The sequence below is a fragment of the Triticum aestivum genome, chromosome 6A, assembly GCF_018294505.1.
Source record: "Triticum aestivum cultivar Chinese Spring chromosome 6A, IWGSC CS RefSeq v2.1, whole genome shotgun sequence".
Classification (NCBI taxonomy): Eukaryota; Viridiplantae; Streptophyta; class Magnoliopsida; order Poales; family Poaceae; genus Triticum; species Triticum aestivum.
In genome coordinates, this window is record NC_057809.1 from 503,762,003 (window position 1) to 503,785,002 (window position 23,000).

A 23,000-nucleotide genomic window follows, 5' to 3' on the forward strand; every position below is an offset into this window, starting at 1 on the left:
CCTATACTTGTGGGTTATCACCGGTTGACTGCGCCGGTGGGTCGACTCCTCCTCTCCGACGTGCCAGGCACCTCCCCCGCGGCCGTTCCGATGGACTCTGTAAGTTCAATCACCACCTCCTCTCTTCTAGTTCTAGCTAGATCTGTCCATGTGCTAAGGTTAGGCCGTCCGATCTGTTTGACTGTGATGGTGTAGTAGCTAGTTGTGATGGATATGGAGCATGCTAGGGGTTGTTTCCATGTGGGCAAGTGTTGGTAGTTAGTGGTCATAGATGAATCGGTGGTATGCTAGTGTGCAAGTGTTGAACAAGATCATCCATGTGTCCATGATTAGTGCTATGTTCTCCGTGATTAATGCTCTATTATGTTGTGGTATGCTTGTGCATGTGTTACTGCTAGTTTGATCTGTCCAAGATGTAATGCTAGTTCGATCTGTCCCAGATGAACTGCTAGTTGGATCTGTCCATGGTGTACTGCTAGTTCATACTGTCCATGTGTAGTGTCTTGTGGTGTTGATGACACTTACGTTTGTAGGACATGACCACACAAGAGTTTAGTCAGGCCCTCGTGCTGTCCGAGAGCCAGTTCTTGCCGTCATACGTCAAGGACTCCCAGCCTCCTCTAGAACAGATGCCTCTTGATTTAGAGGTTTGTGAGGTGCCGCCTATGGTTCCTCCATTTGTGCTGGCTTAGCCCAATGTTGTTGCTCATGCTGCTGCTCTAAAGGCAGCAACAAAGGAGAAGAAGGATGGCAGGGGGAACAACATGAAATGGCATCCGCTCCTCTCCACTTTTGTGCTTAACAAGATGTGAGATCATAGCTAGTGGGGTGATGACTGACAAGGGCTTCAAGGAGGTGCACTTGAACCTTGTTGCAAAGCAGGTGTTCGACTTCTATGGACAGGAGATCACCTCGACCCAGGTGTACAACCACCTGAGAAAGTGGAGAGCTCGATGGATCCAAGTGTCCAATCTCAGAGACCTTATCGGTGCTTCATGGGATGAGGACACCTGCTTGATCCTTCTGGAGTCAAAGCACTACCAAGGCCACGTCGCGGTTAGCTCACAAACCATGCCATTCTAACAGACCAACAGTTGAAGCCTATGAACCATTTCCATACTAACTAACCTCTCTGCCCTGTTTCTTCTTAGGCTCACCCCCAAGGACGCAGAGTTCCTCAACACCTCCATCCAGAACTACCACCAAATGCAGCAGATCTTCTCCTTCGGGCTGGCAATCGGCAAGCATGCCATGGGCTCTGGTCACCTGCTTGCCTCACCGATGTCGGAGTTTCCAGACACCCAGGAGTCAGACTGTTGGAAATATGCCCTAGAGGCAATAATAAAATGGTTATTATTATATTTCTTTGTTCATGATAATTGTCTATTGTTCATGCTATAATTGTGTTATCCGGAAATCGTAATACATGTGTGAATACATAGACCACAACACGTCCCTAGTGAGCCTCTAGTTGACTAGCTTGTTGATCAAAAGATAGTCATGGTTTCCTGACTATGGACATTGGATGTCATTGATAACAGGATCACATCATTAGGAGAATGATGTGATGGACAAGACCCAATCCTAAGCATAGCTCAAAGATCGTGTAGTTCCTTTGCTATAGCTTTTCCGAATGTCAAGTATCATTTCCTTAGACCATGAGATTATGCAACTCCCGGATACCGTAGGAGTGCTTTGGGTGTGCCAAACGTCACAACGTAACTGGGTGACTATAAAGGTACACTACAGGTATCTCCGAAAGTGTCTGTTGGGTTGGCACGAATCGAGACTGGGATTTGTCACTCCGTATGACGGAGAGGTATCTCTGGGCCCACTCGGTAATGCATCATCACAATGAGCTCAATGTGACCAAGTGGTTGATCACGGGATCATGCATTACGGTATGAGTAAAGTGACTTGCCGGTAACGAGATTGAACGAGGTATTGGGATACCGATGATCGAGTCTCAGGCAAGTAACGTACCGATTGACAAAGAGAATTGTATAAGGATTGATTGAATCCTCAGCATCGTGGTTCGTCCGATGAGATCATCGAGGAGCGTGTGGGAGCCAACATGGGTATCCAGATCCTGCTGTTGGTTATTGATCGAAGAGTCGTCTCGGTCATGTCTGTGTGTCTCCCGAACCCGTAGGGTCTACACACTTAAGGTTCGGTGACGCTAGGGTTGTTGAGATATTAGTATATGGTAACCCGACAGTTGTTCGGAGTCCCGAATGAGATCTCGGACGTCACGAGGAGTTCTGGAATGGTCCAGAGGTGAAGATTTATATATAGGAAGTCAAGTTTCGGCCATCGGGAAAGTTTCGGGGGTACTCGGTATTGTACCGGGACCACGGGAAGGGTCCCGGGGGTTCACCGGGTGGGGCCACCTATCCCGGAGGGCCCCATGGGCTGAAGTGGGAGGGGAACCAGCCCCTAGTGGGCTGGTGCGCCCCCATGGGCCTCCCCTGCGCCTAGGGTTGGAAACCCTAGGGGTGGGGGCGCCCCACTTGGCTTGGGGGGCACTCCACCCCCTTGGCCGCCGCCCCCCCTTGGAGATGGCATCTCCTAGGGCCGGCGCCCCCCCTAGGGGTCCTATAAATAGTGGGGGGAGGGAGGGCAGCCGCACCCTAGCCCCTGGCCTCTCCCTCTCCCTCCCGTGACACACCTCCCTCTCCCTGTGCTTGGCGAAGCCCTGCCGAGATCACCGTTGCTTCCACCACCACACCGTCGTGCTACTGGATCTTCATCAACCTCTCCTCCCCCCTTGCTGGATCAAGTTGGAGGAGACGTCTTCCCAACCGTACGTGTGTTGAACGCGGAGGTGCCGTCCGTTCGGCGCTAGGTCATCGGTGATTTGGATCACGACGAGTACGACTCCATCAACCCCGTTCTCTTGAACGCTTCCGCGCGCGATCTACAAGGGTATGTAGATGCACTCCTCTCTCCCTCGTTGCTAGATGACTCCATAGATTGATCTTGGTGATGCGTAGAAAATTTTAAAATTCTGCTACGTTCCCCAACAGTGGCATCATGAGCTAGGTCTATGCGTAGTTTCTATGCACGAGTAGAACACAAAAGCAGTTGTGGTGTCGATATTGTCAATTTGCTTGCCGTTACTAGTCTTATCTTGATTCGGCGGCATCGTGGGATGAAGCGGTCCGGACCGACCTTACACGTACGCTTACATGAGGCTGTTTCCACCGATTGACATGCACTAGTTGCATAAGGTGGCTGGCGGGTGTCTGTCTCTCCCACTTTAGTCGGATCGGATTCGATGAAAAGGGTCCTTATGAAGGGTAAATAGAAATTGGCATATCACATTGTGGTTTTGGCGTAGGTAAGAAACGTTCTTGCTAGAAACCTATAGCAGCCACGTAAAAACTTGCAACAACAATTAGAGGACGTCTAACTTGTTTTTGCAGCATGTGCCGTGTGATGTGATATGGCCAAAAGGATGTGATGAATGATATATGTGATGTATGAGATTGATCATGTTCTTGTAATAGGAATCACGACTTGCATGTCGATGAGTATGATAACCGGCAGGAGCCATAGGAGTTGTCTTTATTTATTTATGACCTGCATGTCAACATAAACGTCATGTAATTACTTTACTTTATTGCTAAAGCGTTAGCCATAGTAGAAGAAGTAATAGATGACAAGACAACTTCAAGAAGACACGATGATGGAGATCATGGTGTCATGCCGGTGACAATGATGATCATGGAGCCCCGAAGACGGAGATCAAAAGGAGCAAATGATATTGGCCATATCATGTCACTATTTGATTGCATGTGATGTTTATCATGTTTTACATCTTATTTGCTTAGAACGACGGTAGCTTAAATAAGATGATCCCTCGTAATAATTTCAAGAAAGTGTTCCCCCTAACTATGCACCGTTGCGAAGGTTCATTGTTTCGAAGCACCACGTGATGATCGGGTGTGATAGATTCTAACGTTCGAATACAACGGGTGTAAGCCAGATTTACACACGCAATACACTTAGGTTGACTTGACGAGCCTAGCATGTACATACATGGCCTCGGAACACAGAAGACCGAAAGGTCGAGCATGAATCGTATAGAAGATACGATCAACATGAAGATGTTCACCGATGTTGACTAGTCCGTCTCACGTGATGATCGGACACGGCCTAGTTGACTCGGATCATGCTTCACTTAGATGACTATAGGGATGTCTATCTGAGTGGGAGTTCATTGAATAATTTGATTAGATGAACTTAATTATCATGAACTTAGTCTAAAATCTTTACACTATGTCTTGTAGATCAAATGGCCCACGCTAATGTTGCCCTCAACTTCAACACGTTCCTAGAGAAAATCAAGCTAAAAGACGATGGCAGCAACTATATGGACTGGGTCCGGAACCTGAGGATCATCCTCATAGCTGCCAAGAAAGATTATGTCCTAGAAGCACCGCTAGGTGACGCACCCATCCCAGAGAACCAAGACGTTATGAATGCTTGGCAGTCACGTGCTGATGATTACTCCCTCGTTCAGTGCGGCATGCTTTACATCTTAGAACCGGGGCTCCAAAAGCGTTTTGAGAGACACGGAGCATATGAGATGTTCGAAGAGCTGAAAATGGTTTTCCAAGCTCATGCCCGGGTCAAGAGATATGAAGTCTCCGGCAAGTTCTTCAGCTGTAAGATGGAGGAAAATAGTTCTGTCAGTGAGCACATACTCAAAATGTCTGGGTTGCATAACCGCTTGACTCAGCTGGGAGTTAATCTCCCGGATGACGCGGTCATTGACAGAATCCTTCAGTCACTTCCACCGAGCTACAAGAGCTTTGTGATGAACTTCAATATGCAGGGGATGGAAAAGACCATTCCTGAGGTATATTCAATGCTGAAATCAGCAGAGGTGGAAATCAAAAAGGAACATCAAGTGTTGATGGTGAATAAAACCACTAAGTTCAAGAAAGGCAAGGGTAAGAAGAACTTCAAGAAGGACGACAAGCGAGTTGCCGCGCCCGGTAAGCAAGCTGCCGGGAAGAAGCCAAAGAATGGACCCAAGCCTGAGACTGAGTGTTTTTATTGCAAGGGAAGTGGTCACTGGAAGCGGAACTGCCCCAAATACTTAGCGGACAAGAAGGCCGGCAACACTAAAGGTATATGTGATATACATGTAATTGATGTGTACCTTACCAGTACTCGTAGTAGCTCCTGGGTATTTGATACCGGTGTGGTTGCTCACATTTGTAACTCAAAGCAGGAGCTGCGGAATAAGCGGAGACTGGCGAAGGACGAGGTGACGATGCGCGTCGGGAATGGTTCCAAGGTCGATGTGATCACCGTCGGCACGCTGCCTCTACATTTACCTACGGGATTAGTTTTAAACCTCAATAATTGTTATTTAGTGCCAGCTTTGAGCATGAACATTGTATCAGGATCTCGTTTAATTCGAGATGGCTACTCATTTAAATCCGAGAATAATGGTTGATCTATTTATATGAGAGATATGTTTTATGGTCATGCTCCGTTGGTGAATGGTTTATTCTTAATGAATCTCAAGCGTAATGTTACACATATTCATAGTGTGAATACCAAAAGATGTAAGGTTGATAATGATAGTCCCACATACTTGTGGCACTGCCGCCTTGGTCACATAGGTGTCAAACGCATGAAGAAGCTCCATGCAGATGGACTTTTGGAGTCTCTTGATTACGAATCATTTGACACGTGTGAACCATGCCTCATGGGTAAAATGACCAAGACTCCGTTCTCAGGAACAATGGAGCGAGCAACCAACTTATTGGAAATCATACATACTGATGTGTGCGGTCCAATGAGTGTTGAGGCTCGCGGTGGCTATCGTTATGTTCTCACCCTCACTGACGACTTGAGTAGATATGGGTATGTCTACTTAATGAAACACAAGTCTGAGACCTTTGAAAAGTTCAAGGAATTTCAGAGCAAGGTTGAGAATCAACGTGACAGGAAAATCAAGTTCTTGCGATCAAATCGCGGGGGAGAATACTTGAGTCACGAATTTGGCACACACTTAAGAAAATGTGGAATAGTTTCACAACTCACGCCGCCTGGAACACCTCAGCGTAATGGTGTGTCCGAACGTCGTAATCGCACTCTATTGGATATGGTGCGATCTATGATGTCTCTTATCGATTTACCGCTGTCATTTTGGGGCTATGCTTTAGAGACTGCCGCATTCACTTTAAATAGGGCTCCGTCGAAATCTGTTGAGATGACACCGTATGAATTATGGTTTGGAAAGAAACCTAAGCTGTCGTTTCTAAGTTTGGGGATGCGATGCTTATGTCAAGAAACTTCAACCTGAAAAGCTCGAACCCAAATCGAAAAAATGTGTCTTCATAGGATACCCTAAAGAAACTATTGGGTATACCTTCTACCTCAGATCCGAAGGCAAGATCTTTGTTGCCAAGAATGGGTCCTTTCTAGAGAAAGAGTTTCTCTCGAAAGAAATAAGTGGAACGAAAGTAGAACTTGATGAAGTATTACCTCTTGAACCGGTAAGTGGCGCAGCTCGAGAAAATGTTCCTGAGGTGCCTGCACCGACTAGAGAGGAAGTTGATGATGACGATCATGAAACTTCAGATCAAGTTGCTACTGAACTTCGTAGGTCCACGAGGACACGTTCCACACCAGAGTGGTACGGCAACCTTGTCTTGGAAATCATGTTGTTAGACAACGGTGAACCTTCGAACTATGAAGAAGCGATGGCGGGCCCGGATTCCGACAAATGGCTGGAAGCCATGAAATCCGAGATAGGATCCATGTATGAAAACGAAGTATGGACTTTGACTGACTTGCCCGATGATCGGCGAGCCATAGAAAATAAATGGATCTTTAAGAAGAAGACAGACGCGGATGGTAACATAACCATCTATAAAGCTCGGCTTGTCGCTAAGGGTCATCGACAAGTTCAAGTGGTTGACTACGATGAGACTTTCTCACCCGTAGCAAAGCTGAAGTCCGTCCGAATCATGTTAGCAATTGTCGCATTCTATGATTATGAGATATGGCAAATGGACGTCAAAACGACATTCCTTAATGGTTTCCTTAAGGAAGAATTGTATATGATGCAGCCGGAAGGTTTTGTCGATCCTAAGAATACTGACAAGGTGTGCAAGCTCCAACACTCGATTTATGGGCTGGTGCAATCATCTCGGAGTTGGAACATTCGTTTTGATGAGATGATCAAAGCGTTTGGGTTTACGCAGACTTATGGAGAAGCCTGGATTTACAAGAAAGTGAGTGGGAGCTTTGTAGCATTTCTCATATTGTATGTGGATGACATACTGTTGATGGGAAATGATATAGAATTCTTGGAAAGCATAAAGGCCTACTTGAACAAGTGTTTTTCAATGAAGGATCTTGGAGAAGCTGCTTATATATTAGGCATCAAGATCTATAGAGATAGATCGAGACGCCTCATTGGTCTTTCACAGAGTACGTACCTTGACAAGATATTGAAGAAGTTCAAAATGGATCAGTCAAAGAAGGGGTTCTTGCCTGTGTTTGCAAGGTACGAGATTGAGCATGGCTCAATGCCCGACCACGGCAGAAGATAGAGAAAAGATGAGTGTCGTCCCCTATGCCTCGACCATAGGGTCTATCATGTATGCTATGATGTGTGCCTGACCTGATGTAAACCTTGCCGTAAGTTTGGTAGGAAGGTACCAAAGTAATCCCGGCATGGAACACTCGACAGCGGTCAAGAATATCCTGAAGTACCTGAAAAGGACTAAGGATATGTTTCTCGTTTATGGAGGTGACGAAGAGCTCGTCGTAAAGGGTTACGTCGATGCTAGCTTCGACACAAATCTGGATGACTCTAAGTCACAAACTGGATACGTGTATATTTTGAATGGTGGGGCAGTAAGTTGGTGCAGTTGCAAGCAAAGCGTTGTGGCGGGATCTACATGTGAAGCGGAGTACATGGCAGCCTCGGAGGCAGCACAAGAGGCAATCTGGGTGAAGGAGTTCATTACCGACCTAGGAGTCATACCCAATGCGTCGGGCCCGATGACTCTCTTCTGTGACAACACTGGAGCTATTGCCCTTGCCAAGGAGCCCAGGTTTCACAAGAAGACCAGGCATATCAAGCGTCGCTTCAACTCCATTCGTGAAAGTGTTCAAAATGGAGACATGGAGACATAGAGATTTGTAAAGTACATACGGACCTGAATGTGGCAGATCCGTTGACTAAACCTCTCCCTAGAGCAAAACATGATCAACACCAGAACTGCATGGGTGTTCGATTCATCACAATGTAACTAGACTATTGACTCTAGTGCAAGTGGGAGACTGTTGGAAATATGCCCTAGAGGCAATAATAAAATGGTTATTATTATATTTCTTTGTTCATGATAATTGTCTATTGTTCATGCTATAATTGTGTTATCCGGAAATCGTAATACATGTGTGAATACATAGACCACAACACGTCCCTAGTGAGCCTCTAGTTGACTAGCTCGTTGATCAAAAGATAGTCATGGTTTCCTGACTATGGACATTGGATGTCATTGATAACGGGATCACATCATTAGGAGAATGATGTGATGGACAAGACCCAATCCTAAGCATAGCTCAAAGATCGTGTAGTTCGTTTGCTATAGCTTTTTTGAATGTCAAGTATCATTTCCTTAGACCATAAGATTGTGCAACTCCCGGATACCGTAGGAGTGCTTTGGGTGTGCCAAACGTCACAACGTAACTGGGTGACTATAAAGGTACACTACAGGTATCTCCGAAAGTGTCTGTTGGGTTGGCACAAATCGAGACTGGGATTTGTCACTCCGTATGACGAAGAGGTATCTCTGGGCCCACTCGGTAATGCATCATCACAATGAGCTCAATGTGACCAAGTGGTTGATCACGGGATCATGCATTACGGTACGAGTAAAGTGACTTGCCGGTAACGAGATTGAACGAGGTATTGGGATACCGACGATCGAGTCTCGGGCAAGTAACGTACCGATTGACAAAGGGAATTGTATACGGATTGATTGAATCCTCGACATCGTGGTTCATCCGATGAGATCATCGAGGAGCATGTGGGAGCCAACATGGGTATCCAGATCCCGCTGTTGGTTATTGACCGGAGAGTCGTCTCGGTCATGTCTGCGTGTCTCCCGAACCCGTAGGGTCTACACACTTAAGGTTCGATGACGCTAGGGTTGTTGAGATATTAGTATACGGTAACCCGAAAGTTGTTCGGAGTCCCGGATGAGATCCCGGACGTCACGAGGAGTTCCGGAATGGTCCGGAGGTGAAGATTTATATATAGGAAGTCAAGTTTCGGCCATCGGGAAAGTTTCGGGGGTACTCGGTATTGTACCGGGACCACCGGAAGGGTCCCGGGGGTCCACCAGGTGGGGCCACCTATCCCAGAGGGGCCCATGGGCTGAAGTGGGAGGATAACCAGCCCCTAGTGGGCTGGTGCGCCCCGCATGGGCCTCTCTTGCGCCTAGGGTTGGAAACCCTAGGGGTGGGGGCGCCCCACTTGGCTTGGGGGGCACTCCACCCCCTTGGCCGCCGCCCCCCCCTTGGAGATGGCATCTCCTAGGGCCAGCGCCGCCCCTAGGGGTCCTATAAATAGTGGGGGGAGGGAGGGCAGCCGCACCCTAGCCCCTGGCCTCTCCCTCTCCCTCCCGTGACACACCTCCCTCTCCCTGTGCTTGGTGAAGCCCTGCCGAGATCGCCGTTGCTTCCACCACCACACCGTCGTGCTGCTGGATCTTCATCAACCTCTCCTTCCCCCTTGCTGGATCAAGTTGGAGGAGACGTCTTCTCAACCGTACGTGTGTTGAACGCGGAGGTGCCGTCCGTTCGGCGCTAGGTCATCGGTGATTTGGATCACGACGAGTACGACTCCATCAACCCCGTTCTCTTGAACGCTTCCGCGCGCGATCTACAAGGGTATGTAGATGCACTCCTGTCTCCCTCGTTGCTAGATGACTCCATAGATTGATCTTGGTGATGCGTAGAAAATTTTAAAATTCTACTACGTTCCCCAACACAGACACCATCAACGTTGATGCTCCTGAGAAGGATGCTGAGCACGTTCCTATGCTTGATAGGGAGAGGAAGCGGGCATGCTTCATGGAGGAGGAGCTGAGCGTCTTCACCAGCATGACCGAGGTAGTGAAGGAGATGGCCACCGTCATTAGGGAGAGCAAGAGTGTGGACGTCCACCCTAAGCTCTACAACGCCGTCATGGATCAAATTGGCTTCGGCCCAAAGGCTCTCATGGTGGCTCTTAGCCACCTGCTGGACAACAAAAGCCCAGGGTGTTGGGTTTGTTGCCATGGGAGAAGAGCACATGGTGCTCTGGCTGAAGACCTGGTTGGGCAAGCACTACTACTAGTGCTGCTTCAGATGGTGGCGACGATGTGCATGATCCTCGACGGCGATGGCGACAAGGACGAGGATGACGATGACAACGTATATTTTGTGTAGTTAGGGCTTGAAAACAATCTTATGGCGTGTATATTTTGGTGAGGTGGTATATACTAACCCTTCACGGTGATCCTCGCGGTGATCACGAATTTGCGGTGGTAGGATGACACCCTCTTTTGGATGTGGTGGTAGGATGACACCAAAGTAATGGTAGGTTGAACTTGCTATGATCATGCATACTTACTAATGCTCTTCTGCTCCATTGCTTGCTCCTAGAGTTCTTCATTGCTTGCTGTTTGTGTGTTCCAATGCTTGTTGCTTGAACTTATTGCTCGTTTGCACTGCCAGGGCAAGTGGTATGTGGTGTTCGAAGGTAGGGTTCCAAGGATTTACAGTTCATGAGAAGTTTGCAACAAACAAGTTTCAGGGTAGAACAACAACAACCACGGAGGAGGGCTTAAGACTAGGCAGGCGGCAGAAGATGCTTACTCTAAGTATGTGCGAGAGCATTCATGCAGCAAGGATGAGGTTGGCAAGAAGGTGGATCACCCGTTAGGGCTGAAGAATTTCATCATCTTCGTCCAATTTGTCGTCATAGCAGTGTTGTGGCGTTGGTGTGCTTGGTGTGATTGTGTGTAAGGTGTTGGTAAGCTCACCAAGTAGGGTACAAAGTGAGCACAACTCTATACTCGTATATGTAACCAAACAACGTGCATCCGTGTGAGCACATGCGTAGAGGCATCGTTACGATGCATGGAGATGACATGCAGGCAACCAAACTAAGTGCAGATGTTGGTTTTTGGCTTGCATTTGCTCAGCCAGATCCAACTTGGATAAGTATGCAAATGGGAAAAAAACCATGCAGGTAACCAAACACGCCCTAACTATTACTGGACCCTGTACGGATGAAATAACTTTTTTTTTTGAGAAACGTATATGGACGAAATAACTGGGCCTAATCTCATAGAAATTCTGCTTGTAGCCCAACTCAGCAAGTCAAGTCGGCCTGAAGCCCGAACGGTTATTCCGGGGAAGTAAGAAATTGGGTGGGGGAGTTATTTTATTTCGTTTACCCTTTTTTTACCTGTGGGTATCGCGAGCACGCCGCCCACCTCCCGCATCTCTCCCCCTCACGTCGCAAACCCTGTGTCGCCACCACCGCCTCCTCCTCTCGCGGCGACCCCGCACCACCCCGGCCCCCTCCTCCGGTCGGCGCCGCCCCGGTCCCCTGCCCGCCGCGGCCCCGTCGACGCACGCCCTCCCGCCGCCTCCGCCGCCTCCGCCGCCTCCTCCTCCCTCCGCCGAGACATCTGCGGGTGCTCCTGCCCGCGCCGCCGTCTTCGACACCCGCCGATGCCACCGCGGTGCCTCGTCGAGAAGGGTAATTCGCTCTCGCATCCCCTCCGTTTCAAGGATCGGCTCCATTCTTCTTATTCCGGGATTTGAATCGTTGGGCGCCCAGATACATGCGCCTATAGGAAATAGAAATCTAAACTCCGTCGCGCGGGACTCCTGAAGGATCCTTACGCTTTCCGAGTGGATCCTATGGGCGCATTAATTCGTGGCCTGAGTTCGTCCTACCACGGGAGTTTTTCATAGGCATTGAAGCGGGTCGTTAGGGTTTTGATGGTACAAATAATTAATGGTACTGATTCCAGTACGCCAATGCCATCCCTCTGTTCCAGTAATGTACGTATAAACAATACCCTACAGTCCTCATGTGTTTTTGCCATAGCGGTATTCCGTAATTTTTTTGGGAGTGCGTTGTACTCATATGATTCATGTAAACTTGATTACTCCTGTGTATTCCAAATTTTTGCTTCATGGTGTATTTGCGTATTTTATCCAAAGGGACATCTGCTGTGTCTTGGTATCAGTCTCAGTATCATTGTCATATCTCTAGTCTTGAATTCCTGTGGCTAAGAAGTTGTATGTAGTATGTACTGCAAACTGTTGCATAATAGCCTATTACGTTTCTTATTTAAAATGTTAAGTACTCCCTCCGTCCCATAATATAAGAGCGTTAGTGTCAAAAACGCTCTTATATTATGGGACGGAGGGAGTAGCTGATTGCAAAACCAAGGTTTGTTTAGTACACGAGTGCAAACGCTTTGTGTTTACTGGCAAGAAATTTGCTTGGTGAATCAAATGGAACTGCAAGTCTTTATGCATATAGTCAATAAAGTGGTAACTTTACATATGACCATAAAGCTGAACTTTAATCATTTTATTACCATATTCTGTTTAAGACGGAGCTCCATTATCCGTTCAGTAAGTTTATTTTTGTTTGTTCTGCCATACGTTTGTTTTCATATGAAATTTCTACATTCCTAAACCGCACTTTTGTTTCTAGGTGTTGAATAAGTCATAAGTGTTTATGGACTTCAAGCCAGTAGAGGATTTTTCCTGCACTGCTTATCCTGCTTTATTTCACAGTGGATTGGCAGATCAGAACTTATCAAAGAAATGCTGATGGATCCACCTGTTATGCAAGCGGATTGCCAACTACAGAATGACGTGGAGAAAATATCATCTATTTCTTATGATAGGAAGCATACCTTATCATGTAATGACCACGGGTGGCAAGCCTCCGATGTTCATCAGACAAATGCAGCAATAAGTTGTAACCCTGCTGAAGTTAACAATTCTTCTGGCTCGAGCACAGATGAGAAAGTAGATGGTTCCTCTGAAAAGTCTTCTGTTAGCTTGGATGGTTTATCAGAGGTGAACTTTTTTGTACCACATAAAGAAAAGAACGTCCAGGATGCTTACTTCAATGATGTAAGGTTTCAGCTGAATGCAAGCTTGGAAAATAATGGCTCCCCAGGGGATGCCAACTGCAGCAAACACTGCATCAATAAGGAGGATTTACACCATTCCCAGGAGGAGATGTGTTCACCGTCCAATATAGTAACTGGACTTAGGCCATGCCAGTCAAATGGAGATGTCCTAACTTCCAAAGGCAAGAAAATGACAGAAGTACAACTCAAATATAACATCAATGTTGATGCAGAAAGTAAGGAATTTGGGACTGACATTGCAAGTAAGGGAGTCGGGACTGACTTGGTAAACAAGGAAGTCGGCAACGATATGGCAGGATCTCATGATGCCCAAAAGGAGTTGCCGTGCCCACTTCAAGGTCTATCAGAAAGAGCATGCGGTGGGTTAGTAAGTAAAATATTTTCTCAGGAAGAGAATGAGACATCTGTCTCACCTAAAAACGGCATGGATATGCTTGTTCATAACAACAGTTGTAATGGCAATACTAATGATGTTGGCGGAGAGATGGATACAAGAAGTATTGAAGAAGATCATGCTGTGGCACTTTGGGTAAAGGTATGTCTATTTAGGAGTAGGTGATTGTGGCTGTGAACGTCATTGTATTAGTTCTTGATATTGAAATTATATGTCAAGTTGTGAACTTATACAATGAGAAACTAGCCCTGGAAAAGTCGTGGTTGTTCAATGTATACGCTAGATGTCTTGGGAGTAGGCGCCAAATTCACCATGCTTTTCGGAACTCCACCTCTGAAGTATTTCAACTTACACCCCTATAGTCTGACCATCTATGTATATCCTACTTAAATGTTCCTATTTCGTACTAGATGCATCTATAAATGTATAAACTATACAAAGGCATTTCTTTTCCTTTTACAATTTTGTTAGTATTATCCCTATACACTATACAGAAAGCAGGTCTTTATTTGTGGCCTTATCTAAGATCTGTGATATATAATTTGCCTTCAAGTTTCTAAACATAGTGTAAATATTTTGTTCTGTTTACTCCATCCATTAGTTTATTATTACTGGACCATTCAAGTTACCAATGGGGTTTCCTGAATTGAAGCAAAACTATATATTGATCGCAAAATATGCAAATGAGGTGATTTTTATCTGACTATTCAGAGCACCACCATGGAACCCAAGCTCTTTTATTTCCCTGGTGGCTATGTCCTACTTTCTATTTTTTTGCATGTTAACCACTTCCTGCATCTCTAATGGCTCCACCCTGAACTATCATTTTACTTCTTCATTTGAAAACAGTGGAGAGGAAAATGGCGAACAGGAATTCGATGCTGTAGGGCGGACTGTCCTTTGTCCACTCTCAAGGCAAAACCAACTATTGACAGGAAGACCTATATTGTTGTTTTCTTCCCACAAACAAGGACTTATTCTTGGGTGGACATGCTACTAGTCCTTCCAATTGATGAATATCCTGTGCCACTTGTGAATGGAACTCATCGCAAATGGCGAAAGATGGTGAAGGATTTGAGTGTTCCTCGACGATTCATCATGCAGAAGCTTGCTATCTCAATGCTAAACTTTAGCGATGAACTTCACACTGAGGTATGCTCTTCCCTTGCAGTATTTGTATTCATGTGGTATCATTTCTCTTGATACTGTTTATATGTTGAATAGGCCATAATTGAGAATGCTCGGAAGGCAACAGCTTGGAAAGAATTTGCTCGGGAAGCATCATGCTGTAGAGATTACACTGATCTTGGGAAGATGCTTGTCAAACTTCAAAAGGTAAATCCAAGGACCTTATTCCATATGCATATGTCATGGTGCCTTGTGCTAATTTGCACCTAGTGAGTTTCATACTCTTGTCATATTCTCCTATGTTTTTTTTTCTTGAGGCAATTACCTAAGCATTTTCCTTCTCATTTTTACTCATCGTGCAATGGAAAGATCTCTGTAACTGTTATATTTGTATATCCGTTCACCACCTTATGTGTGTACGCATCACCTACAGTATTTTGGTACTTTGTTTCCCAAGGCATTTTATATGGTAAATAACTTTGTGTGTTCTCCTGGTAGGTGACACTAATTGTTGTGTGCCTTATTCCTCTATTTGATGGGATCCAAAATGTTCCTATTGTGGTTCTAGTGTAATTGCCACAACTCTGTCAAGTCATGAAAAATAGCTCTTCTATGCAGCAGTTTTTGGCTATAACTTTGCAATATTTATACGAAAGGGCTAAATCAGCATTATTAGCAGTTGATTTGGACACTGCAAAGTAATTGTAATGAAAGACATATTATACGTGGGAAGTTGCTCAAGGTCCATTGCAGCTATGGTCATATAGAAATAAGACAGATAAACATAGTTTTTTATTGCATGAGGTCCATACATCATTATCGGCGTTGTATTTTTTTTAAAAGCACAGCTGAGCAGCATGTTGTTCGTTATGTCCATCTATGCTTCACCCCACATTCACTGCTGATGCTGCAAAAATAATATAAATGCTTGAAGTAGCCTTTTCCTGGCGTTTCTTTGCATTATTTCACCTTTTCTTTGCGAGGAAGCATTGGTTCACCTTAGTTGTTTGATTTCAGATGATTCTTCCAGACTACACAAGCTCTCATTGGCTCCAAAATTCTTCTGACTTGTGGGGCCAGAAGTGTAATATTGCTCATGATGCTGAGACTGTTGAAATTCTTGCCGAGGTAATGTGGAATCCATTCGCCTTTAGGTCACATTTTTTGGAGTGTGATTAAGTTTGTATGAAATATTGTCATGCAGTTTTTTCAGTTTGTGACCAGGTTGCATGCTTACAAAACCTCAATTTACTTGTTTTCTTATGTTCATTATCGTTTCAGTCGAACTTAAATAAATATTTTAATATGATTGTACAGATAACAGTATGTATACGGTGTTAACCTTGTTCTTGAGTTACGGTTACTTTTTGGAGAACGTGTTCTGTATTTAAGAGTTGACTATCAATAAGCTCATGAGTTCCTTGCGCAAGCTGCATAAATTTAGATGGAAAGATCGTAAATAATCATTTCTATGGTCTAGCTAGCCCAGTTCTACTCTCACAATATAGGCTGCTTCTGTGGCTTATAGTTAAACTTGCTCCCGTGCATTCAGCTGCAACATTTATGGTGGTGTCCATGTGTCAGCTGTTTGGGCTTCACTTGTGAAAATCGAAGATTTTCAAGTCGCAAATCCAGCTGACTTGCCACTGGATGCCTAGCCATCCAGTTTGCCGTGATTCACCACTTCTAGTCTTCACCCCATCCCAAACCAAGCCTGGCTAATTGTAAACTATTGTATCCATGATCATTTCTTGCCTACCAGAAGATACTCTGGCAACTGTTACCTTGTCACGAGCTTTTTGAGCCAATTTGTACTTGTACTCCACTTTCCTGTCTATATCCATCTGATCTTATATATTACATTTAAGATGGATAAACCCAGTAGGAAGTGTACTCTCGTGTGCATAATTTAACAGGGGTATGCATGGCATTACTCTTGTTAATGACTACTTTGTTTTAATGTTATTCCCTAGAGCTCAGTAATTTGTTTGGATTAGCTAATTTTCACCATCCCAGCCCAGCCCAGTAATTTGTTTGGATTAGCTAATTTTCATCATCCCAGCCCAGTATGGAAACACTAAATCTGAAACTGTTAATGAGAAATGACATGCATACCCCTGTTAAATGGCATGCTTCAACCATTTCTTCCGAAGCATTAAATTAGGGGTAGAGAGCGGAAACATCACATAAGATATACTCATTTGCATTGAATCAGAGGAAGTATTGTGTTGATTGTGTATTAACATGTAGAAATGCCTGCTCTTTCCAAAATGAAGTAGATCACCTCTTACTGAATAGGCTATGCTAATAAAAGAAAAGAAGGCTGTTAAATTTCATGCTTTAACTTGAGCTCTGTGCAGCATCAAGTTTGTCAATGATGTCATTGCTGTTACACTATTAAAGTCTCTTTGCAGCAAAAATATAGGCCTCTGTTGTTGCTTTACCAATAAAAATCGCAAAACAGAAATTTAAGATTTACGCTACTTCTCTTGGCGTATATCGATTACTCCCTTTGTTAGATTTGGCATATGCCACTATTTCTTAGGCTTGTTAAAACTTGGCCAGCCTCATTAATTCTTTCCTTTTAACGCAGGAACTTAGGCAATCTGTTCTTTGGGACAAGGTCGATGAGTTGTGGAATGCACCAATGCAGCCTGAATTAGTACCAGAGTGGAAAACATGGAAACAAGAAGTCATGAAACAGTTCTTTTCATCACATGCTGTAGGTAATACGGGCAACTTTGATCAAAGCAATAGCTATGATGATCCAGGTATGGATCAACAAGCTCGCAGAAAGCGTCCCAAACTTGAAGTGCGCAGAGGAGAACCACATTTTTCTCACGCGAATGATGCTAACTGCAGCATTCTCAGCGAGGGCCTGAACGGTAATAACTTCCCTAGTAGACCTATCACTGATGGACATATGGAAGTGTTAGCATCAGTGGATCAGAATAACACTGTCACCTTCCTCAGTAATTCTGCCCCCCATGAGATTGCAGAATCAGGCCACATCAACCCAGCTTTACAGAATGCCAGACATGAGTTTGATTCCTTAAAGAATTCTCGTCAGTGTTCTGCATACATAGAAACAAAAGGAAGACAGTGTGGCAGGTGGGCTAATGATGGTGATATTTATTGCTGTGTGCATCAAAGCATGCACGACCGTTATTCTAGGGAGGACAGGGGACTTAGTGGTGATGCTTTAGTCTGTAGTGGTATGACTAATTTGGGCAGACAATGCAAGCATCGAGCCCAGCATGGTTCTATTTTCTGCAAAAAACACCGTTCCCAGACAAGCCTGGATACTGTAAGCTCTGATAATTTATTCAGTTCATCTGGGGGTCTCCATAAAAGGGAAGAGTCTCCAAAAGGAATGGAAAAGAATTCCAACTCAAGTGCAATATGCATTGTGGATGCAGAAAGGGCCAGTAGTTCCCAAGTTCCTCTTCAAATGCAATTGACCTCGACCATGGCTGCAGAGATTTCAGGTGATAAAGCTTGTGGATTGGAGAACCCTGATATGTTCTACCCCATGTCAACTTCCATGGCAAAAGCTAATTCAGATACTGATCTTTGCATTGGAATTCTTTCTCATGACAATATTGTTGAATGCCAGGATTATGCTAAGCGACACACTCTTTACTGTGAGAAGCACCTTCCAAAGTTCCTTAAACGTGCCAGGAACGGAAAGAGTCGACTCATATCTAAAGATGTTTTTATCAATCTATTGAAGGGCTGTGCATCAAGGCAAGAAAAAATATGTTTACACCGGGCATGTGAGTTTCTTTATTGGTTCTTGAGAAACAACTTCTCTCGTCAACAATCTGGTCTTGGTAACGACTATATGCCTCAGATTCTAGCTGAAGTGTCCAAGGATACTGATGTTGGAGAATTTTTGTTAAAGTTGATCTCTAGTGAAAGAGAAAAACTCACAAATCTTTGGGGCTTTGGTACAAATGGATCTCAGCAAATAAATCCTGATAACCAAGAGGGATCTATGATAGTGTTGCAAGAAGAGAAAACTAATCATTCAGCTGGTTTGAAGTGCAAAATATGTGCCCAGGAGTTCTCTGATGATCAGTATCTCGCGTTACATTGGACAGAAGTTCACCGAAAGGAGACCCGATGGCTGTTCAGAGGGTATTCTTGTGCTGTTTGCATGGACCCATTTACCAACAGAAAAGTTCTTGAAAAACATGTACAAGAAAAACATGGTGCTCAATATCTCCAATATTCGATTCTCTTCCGATGTATGTCATGTGACAGCAACTTCTTGAACATGGATCTGCTATGGCAACATATTGTTTCAGATCATGCCCATGAGTTCGGGCTTCTTGATGCCCCACAACGACCTAAAGGTCAATCTGTAAGAACAGAAGGGACAAGTTTCAAGGCCCTCTATGATAACCATGACCTCGGGAAGGATGATGGCTCACAGAAGTTGACCTGTAGACTATGTGGGTTGAGATTCGATCTACTGGCAGATCTTGGCCGCCACAATCAAGTTGCTCATATGGACCAAGGTACAGTTGGCCACATTCCACCAGGACGTGGGAAGTATCAACTTAACCGTGGTCGACACTACTATTCTGCATTCAAGAAAAACCTACGACCATCAGGTTCATTAAAGAAGAGGAGTAGCTCAGGGATTGAGAAACATTTTGATATTTCAAGCTCTGATCTATCTATGATAACGTCGCAAGTTGCGGAACCTGAAACAGCTAACCTTGGTAAGTTAGTGGATTTCCAATGCTCAGATGTGGCTCAAATTTTATTTTCAAAGATTCAAAAGACAAGACCCCATCCAAGTAACCTTGATATTTTATCCGTGGCCCGTTCTGTATGCTGTAAGACAAGTCTTCTTGCTGCATTGGAAGTGAAATATGGAACAATGCCTGAAAACATATTTGTGAAAGCTGCAAAGCTTTGTAGTGACATTGGCATCCCAATCAATTGGCATCAAGAGGAATTCACTTGCCCTAAGGGATGCAAATCTGGATATACTTCAAATACCCTGCGACCTTTGCAGCTTACCCATGTTGATTTCCCCACAGTAGCTTCTGTGATGAATCCTCCAGAAAATGATGGAACGTGGGGTATGGAAGAATACCATTATGTTCTTGATTCAGAGCACTTCATGTGGAAGCTTAAAAATGAGAGGGTTGTTCTTTGTGAAGATGTAAGCTTTGGCAGGGAGAAAGTTCCAATTGTCTGTGCAATTGATGTTGATGCAAAAGAATCTCTCCATATGAAACCTGAAGAATTATTGCAGCATTGCTGTTCTGTGCCATGGCAAGGTTTTCATTACGTCACAACTCGTTTGATGGATTCATCTCTTGTTGATTCAGAGGTACTCTTTTGGAACCAGTTGTCATCTTTAAATGGTAGCATATATATTCCGCAAAGGGGGCTTGGTCTTCTTCCTTTGTTTTCCTTCCCATCCATGTAGATTTGGTTTATTTATATTTATCTAATCAGTTTTCTAATAAATTATGTACCTGCAGAGTTACATGGTTGGCTGTGTGTGTTCTCATGCCCATTGCTCTCCTGAGAAATGTGATCATGTGAACCTCTTTGACAGTGTTTATGAGAACCTAGTGGATATGTATGCTATGCCAATGCATGGCAGATTTGCGTACGATGAAAATGGCAAAATCATTTTGCAGGTACTAATTGTTGACATTGACACATATTTTATTATAGATGTAATGTAAGAGTTGAAAAAAAGCGCACTAAACAAGTAAACAACTGTCCGTAATATCGTGATTATTCTGCACTTAGCATACCATTGATAGGGTGGTTGATATCATGATATGTGATCAGCAGGCAATGTAATTTGTTATCTTTACGAGTCTAGAAAGGCAATGTAGTTTGTTATCTTTCTGTGTCCGATACCATGTCCATGTGTATATTTTCACGCACTCTTGTACAGTGTACCATCCACAATGATCATTCTGCATACATATACTGCTTTATATTGTCAAAGCAATCTCATCTGTGTCACATAAAGTTGTAATTGTGTCGAGACTCAAAGGCTTGCTTTTGTCCTCCATACATTGTGAGCTGCTCAAACAATGCTGTACAGGTCCTTGGAGACCACCATTTACTGTTTCTTACATCCATGGCGACTATTTTTGAACCATGAGAGCATATCATTATCGTCCCATGTGCTTTTTCGCGACTTAACTTATTTTATTTGTTCGAAACTTTCGGCAAATGTCAAATTTGATGTGCCTGACCCATGGCTTGAGGCCTGAACGATGTAGAGTTGCTCTGTGTGTCTGCGTGTGAATCTTGTTCCACTGAGTTCTTCTATTTAAAAAATGTCACATTTCCATCCTCTAGTATTATTTTCATCCCTGATATTGTATATAGTTTGATGCGTGTGCATGTTTTGTCGAATTGGCAGGAAGGATATCCGATATACGAGTGCAATTCACTATGTACCTGTGATGCATCCTGTAAAAATAAAGTTTTGCAGCAAGGGCTGCTGGTTAAATTGGAACTCTTCAGAACTGACAATAAGGTGAAATACATGCAACCTGGCTTTGGTTTCACTGAACCCTGCTCAGTCCTTTGCTGTTATTATTAAACATGCTTCACAAGTCATACTTTAATGTTTTCGAATGCTTCAGGGTTGGGCTGTTCGAGCTACAGAACCTATTCCACAGGGTACTTTTGTGTGCGAGTATGTTGGGGAGGTTGTGAAGGATGATGAGACCATGAGAAACACAGAAAGGTCTGTTAATTCTTTCTCATGCCTTACTGTAGTTATCAGATGTACAGAATTAGTGAACATGGGCATCATTGATAATTTCATGTTTAGTTTGATATCCACTGTCTGGTACTTGATGATTATGATTACTCTTGTTCTCCAATCTTGAATCCAATTGGTATTTTCATGTACAATTTTCATCGTATGAATTCTCATCCTGCAAAAATCCGACCTCAATTGCAGAGCAATGTCATGCCATTTCCTATACTCTAGGAATTGTTGATGTTTTATGTTCTTGTGAGTCGTTTTTTTCCTTATAGAAAATTGACAAGAAAGTACCTGAATTCCAGTGAGTCAAAAAGTGGGTGCAGCTACCTTCTTGATATCGCTTCGCATGTTGATCGGGAAAGAGTTAAGACTTTAGGGACTACGCCATACATGATTGATGCTACAAGATATGGGAATGTCTCCCGCTTTATTAATCATAGGTAATTGGACTATTTTATATGTATTTTAGGAGCATCTATACCACTGGAGCAAACTAATTCTGAAGCAATGCTCATTTGTGTGTTTCTTCATGACAGTTGTTCGCCTAACCTTAGTGCCCGCTTAGTTCTGGTGGAAAGCAAAGATTGCCAACTTGCTCATGTTGGATTGTTTGCCAGTCAAGATGTAAGAATATTTTAGCTGTACTATTTCAACATAAACAGCAGTAAAATCTATACTTATTTTGTTTTTGCTAATTGTTGCTACTGTTTTTCTCCAGATTGCTGTTGGAGAAGAATTGTCCTTTGATTATCGATGGAAGCTGCAATCCGGTGATGGCTGTCCCTGCCATTGTGGAGCTCAGAATTGCCGAGGTCGTGTTTATTGAGTTTGCAGGGTGAGAAAATAAAAGGAATGATCCATTGCTTGTAGCACATCTTCAGAAGCTCGTAGAATGGTGATCACTTGGCAACTATTAACATTGTTTTTCCTAGAGCTTGAATGCAGAGGTAGGATCCTCATTCTTGATGCAACCAATTGAGTGCAGGGGTAGGGTCTCATTCTGCATGCCGCCACCAAGTAGTGTTTGTGATATAGGACTCTCACAGCAGTGACACTAGGTACACCATAGCATTGATTTTAGTCATGGCAACATCATGCTTAACTGACGATTTGTTAGAAGCAGCCCGAAATTTGAGTGATTCAAGCTTCATTTCCGTAGGCGAGAATTCAGCGTCTTTGTAAAATATGTTCATTCAATTTTTACTGCTCTTGAGCTCCCATCATCGAAGTTGAAGCAAAGAGTCTGTACTTGTTAGTGAGACTGTTGGTCATGGAGTTTTGATTATGTTGCGGTGCCTGTTTTCGGAAATTGTTATGCACTGTAATTATGGATTTGTGGATCTGAAAAGAAGGAAATCAATTTGCAATCGTTCTTAATTATGGATTATATCTGATCCGTGATTCTGATCCATGGTTCTCAAATCAAAAAATGAAAAATAAAATCTGATCCGTGATTCTGTGGTGATAGTTTAATGTGTCGTCCCAAATACGATTGCTTCGTAGT

At 44.0% G+C, this 23,000-nt stretch overlaps 1 protein-coding gene across 2 annotated transcripts; it reads left to right on the forward strand.

The window, feature by feature from the left end:
• The first annotated feature begins 11,503 nt into the window (after positions 1 to 11,503).
• LOC123128148 (histone-lysine N-methyltransferase SUVR5) lies at positions 11,504 to 22,335 on the forward strand. Of its 2 annotated transcripts, none has more exons than XM_044548082.1 (12): positions 11,504 to 11,791; positions 12,764 to 13,746; positions 14,455 to 14,757; positions 14,830 to 14,940; positions 15,751 to 15,861; positions 17,327 to 20,083; positions 20,238 to 20,399; positions 21,143 to 21,259; positions 21,369 to 21,472; positions 21,769 to 21,936; positions 22,033 to 22,120; positions 22,215 to 22,335. In XM_044548082.1, the coding sequence occupies exons 2-12, from the start codon at positions 12,877 to 12,879 to the stop codon at positions 22,320 to 22,322; spliced, it is 4,899 nt and encodes a 1,632-aa protein (XP_044404017.1). In that variant the 5' UTR covers positions 11,504 to 11,791; positions 12,764 to 12,876; the 3' UTR covers positions 22,323 to 22,335. The 2 variants fall into 2 exon arrangements, with proteins under 2 accessions (XP_044404017.1, XP_044404018.1); XM_044548083.1 differs by having other exon boundaries at positions 21,799 to 21,936.
• The last annotated feature ends 665 nt before the right edge of the window (positions 22,336 to 23,000 follow it).

Excerpts from the sequence above, each read along its gene's own strand:
- LOC123128148 (XM_044548082.1), top strand. The coding sequence starts at position 12,877 with ATGCTGATGGATCCACCTGTTATGCAAGCGGATTGCCAACTACAGAAT. Across the intron at positions 14,758-14,829 it reads GCGATGAACTTCACACTGAG|GCCATAATTGAGAATGCTCG; the intron begins GTATGCTCTTCC and ends TATGTTGAATAG. Across the intron at positions 21,260-21,368 it reads TCTTCAGAACTGACAATAAG|GGTTGGGCTGTTCGAGCTAC; the intron begins GTGAAATACATG and ends CGAATGCTTCAG.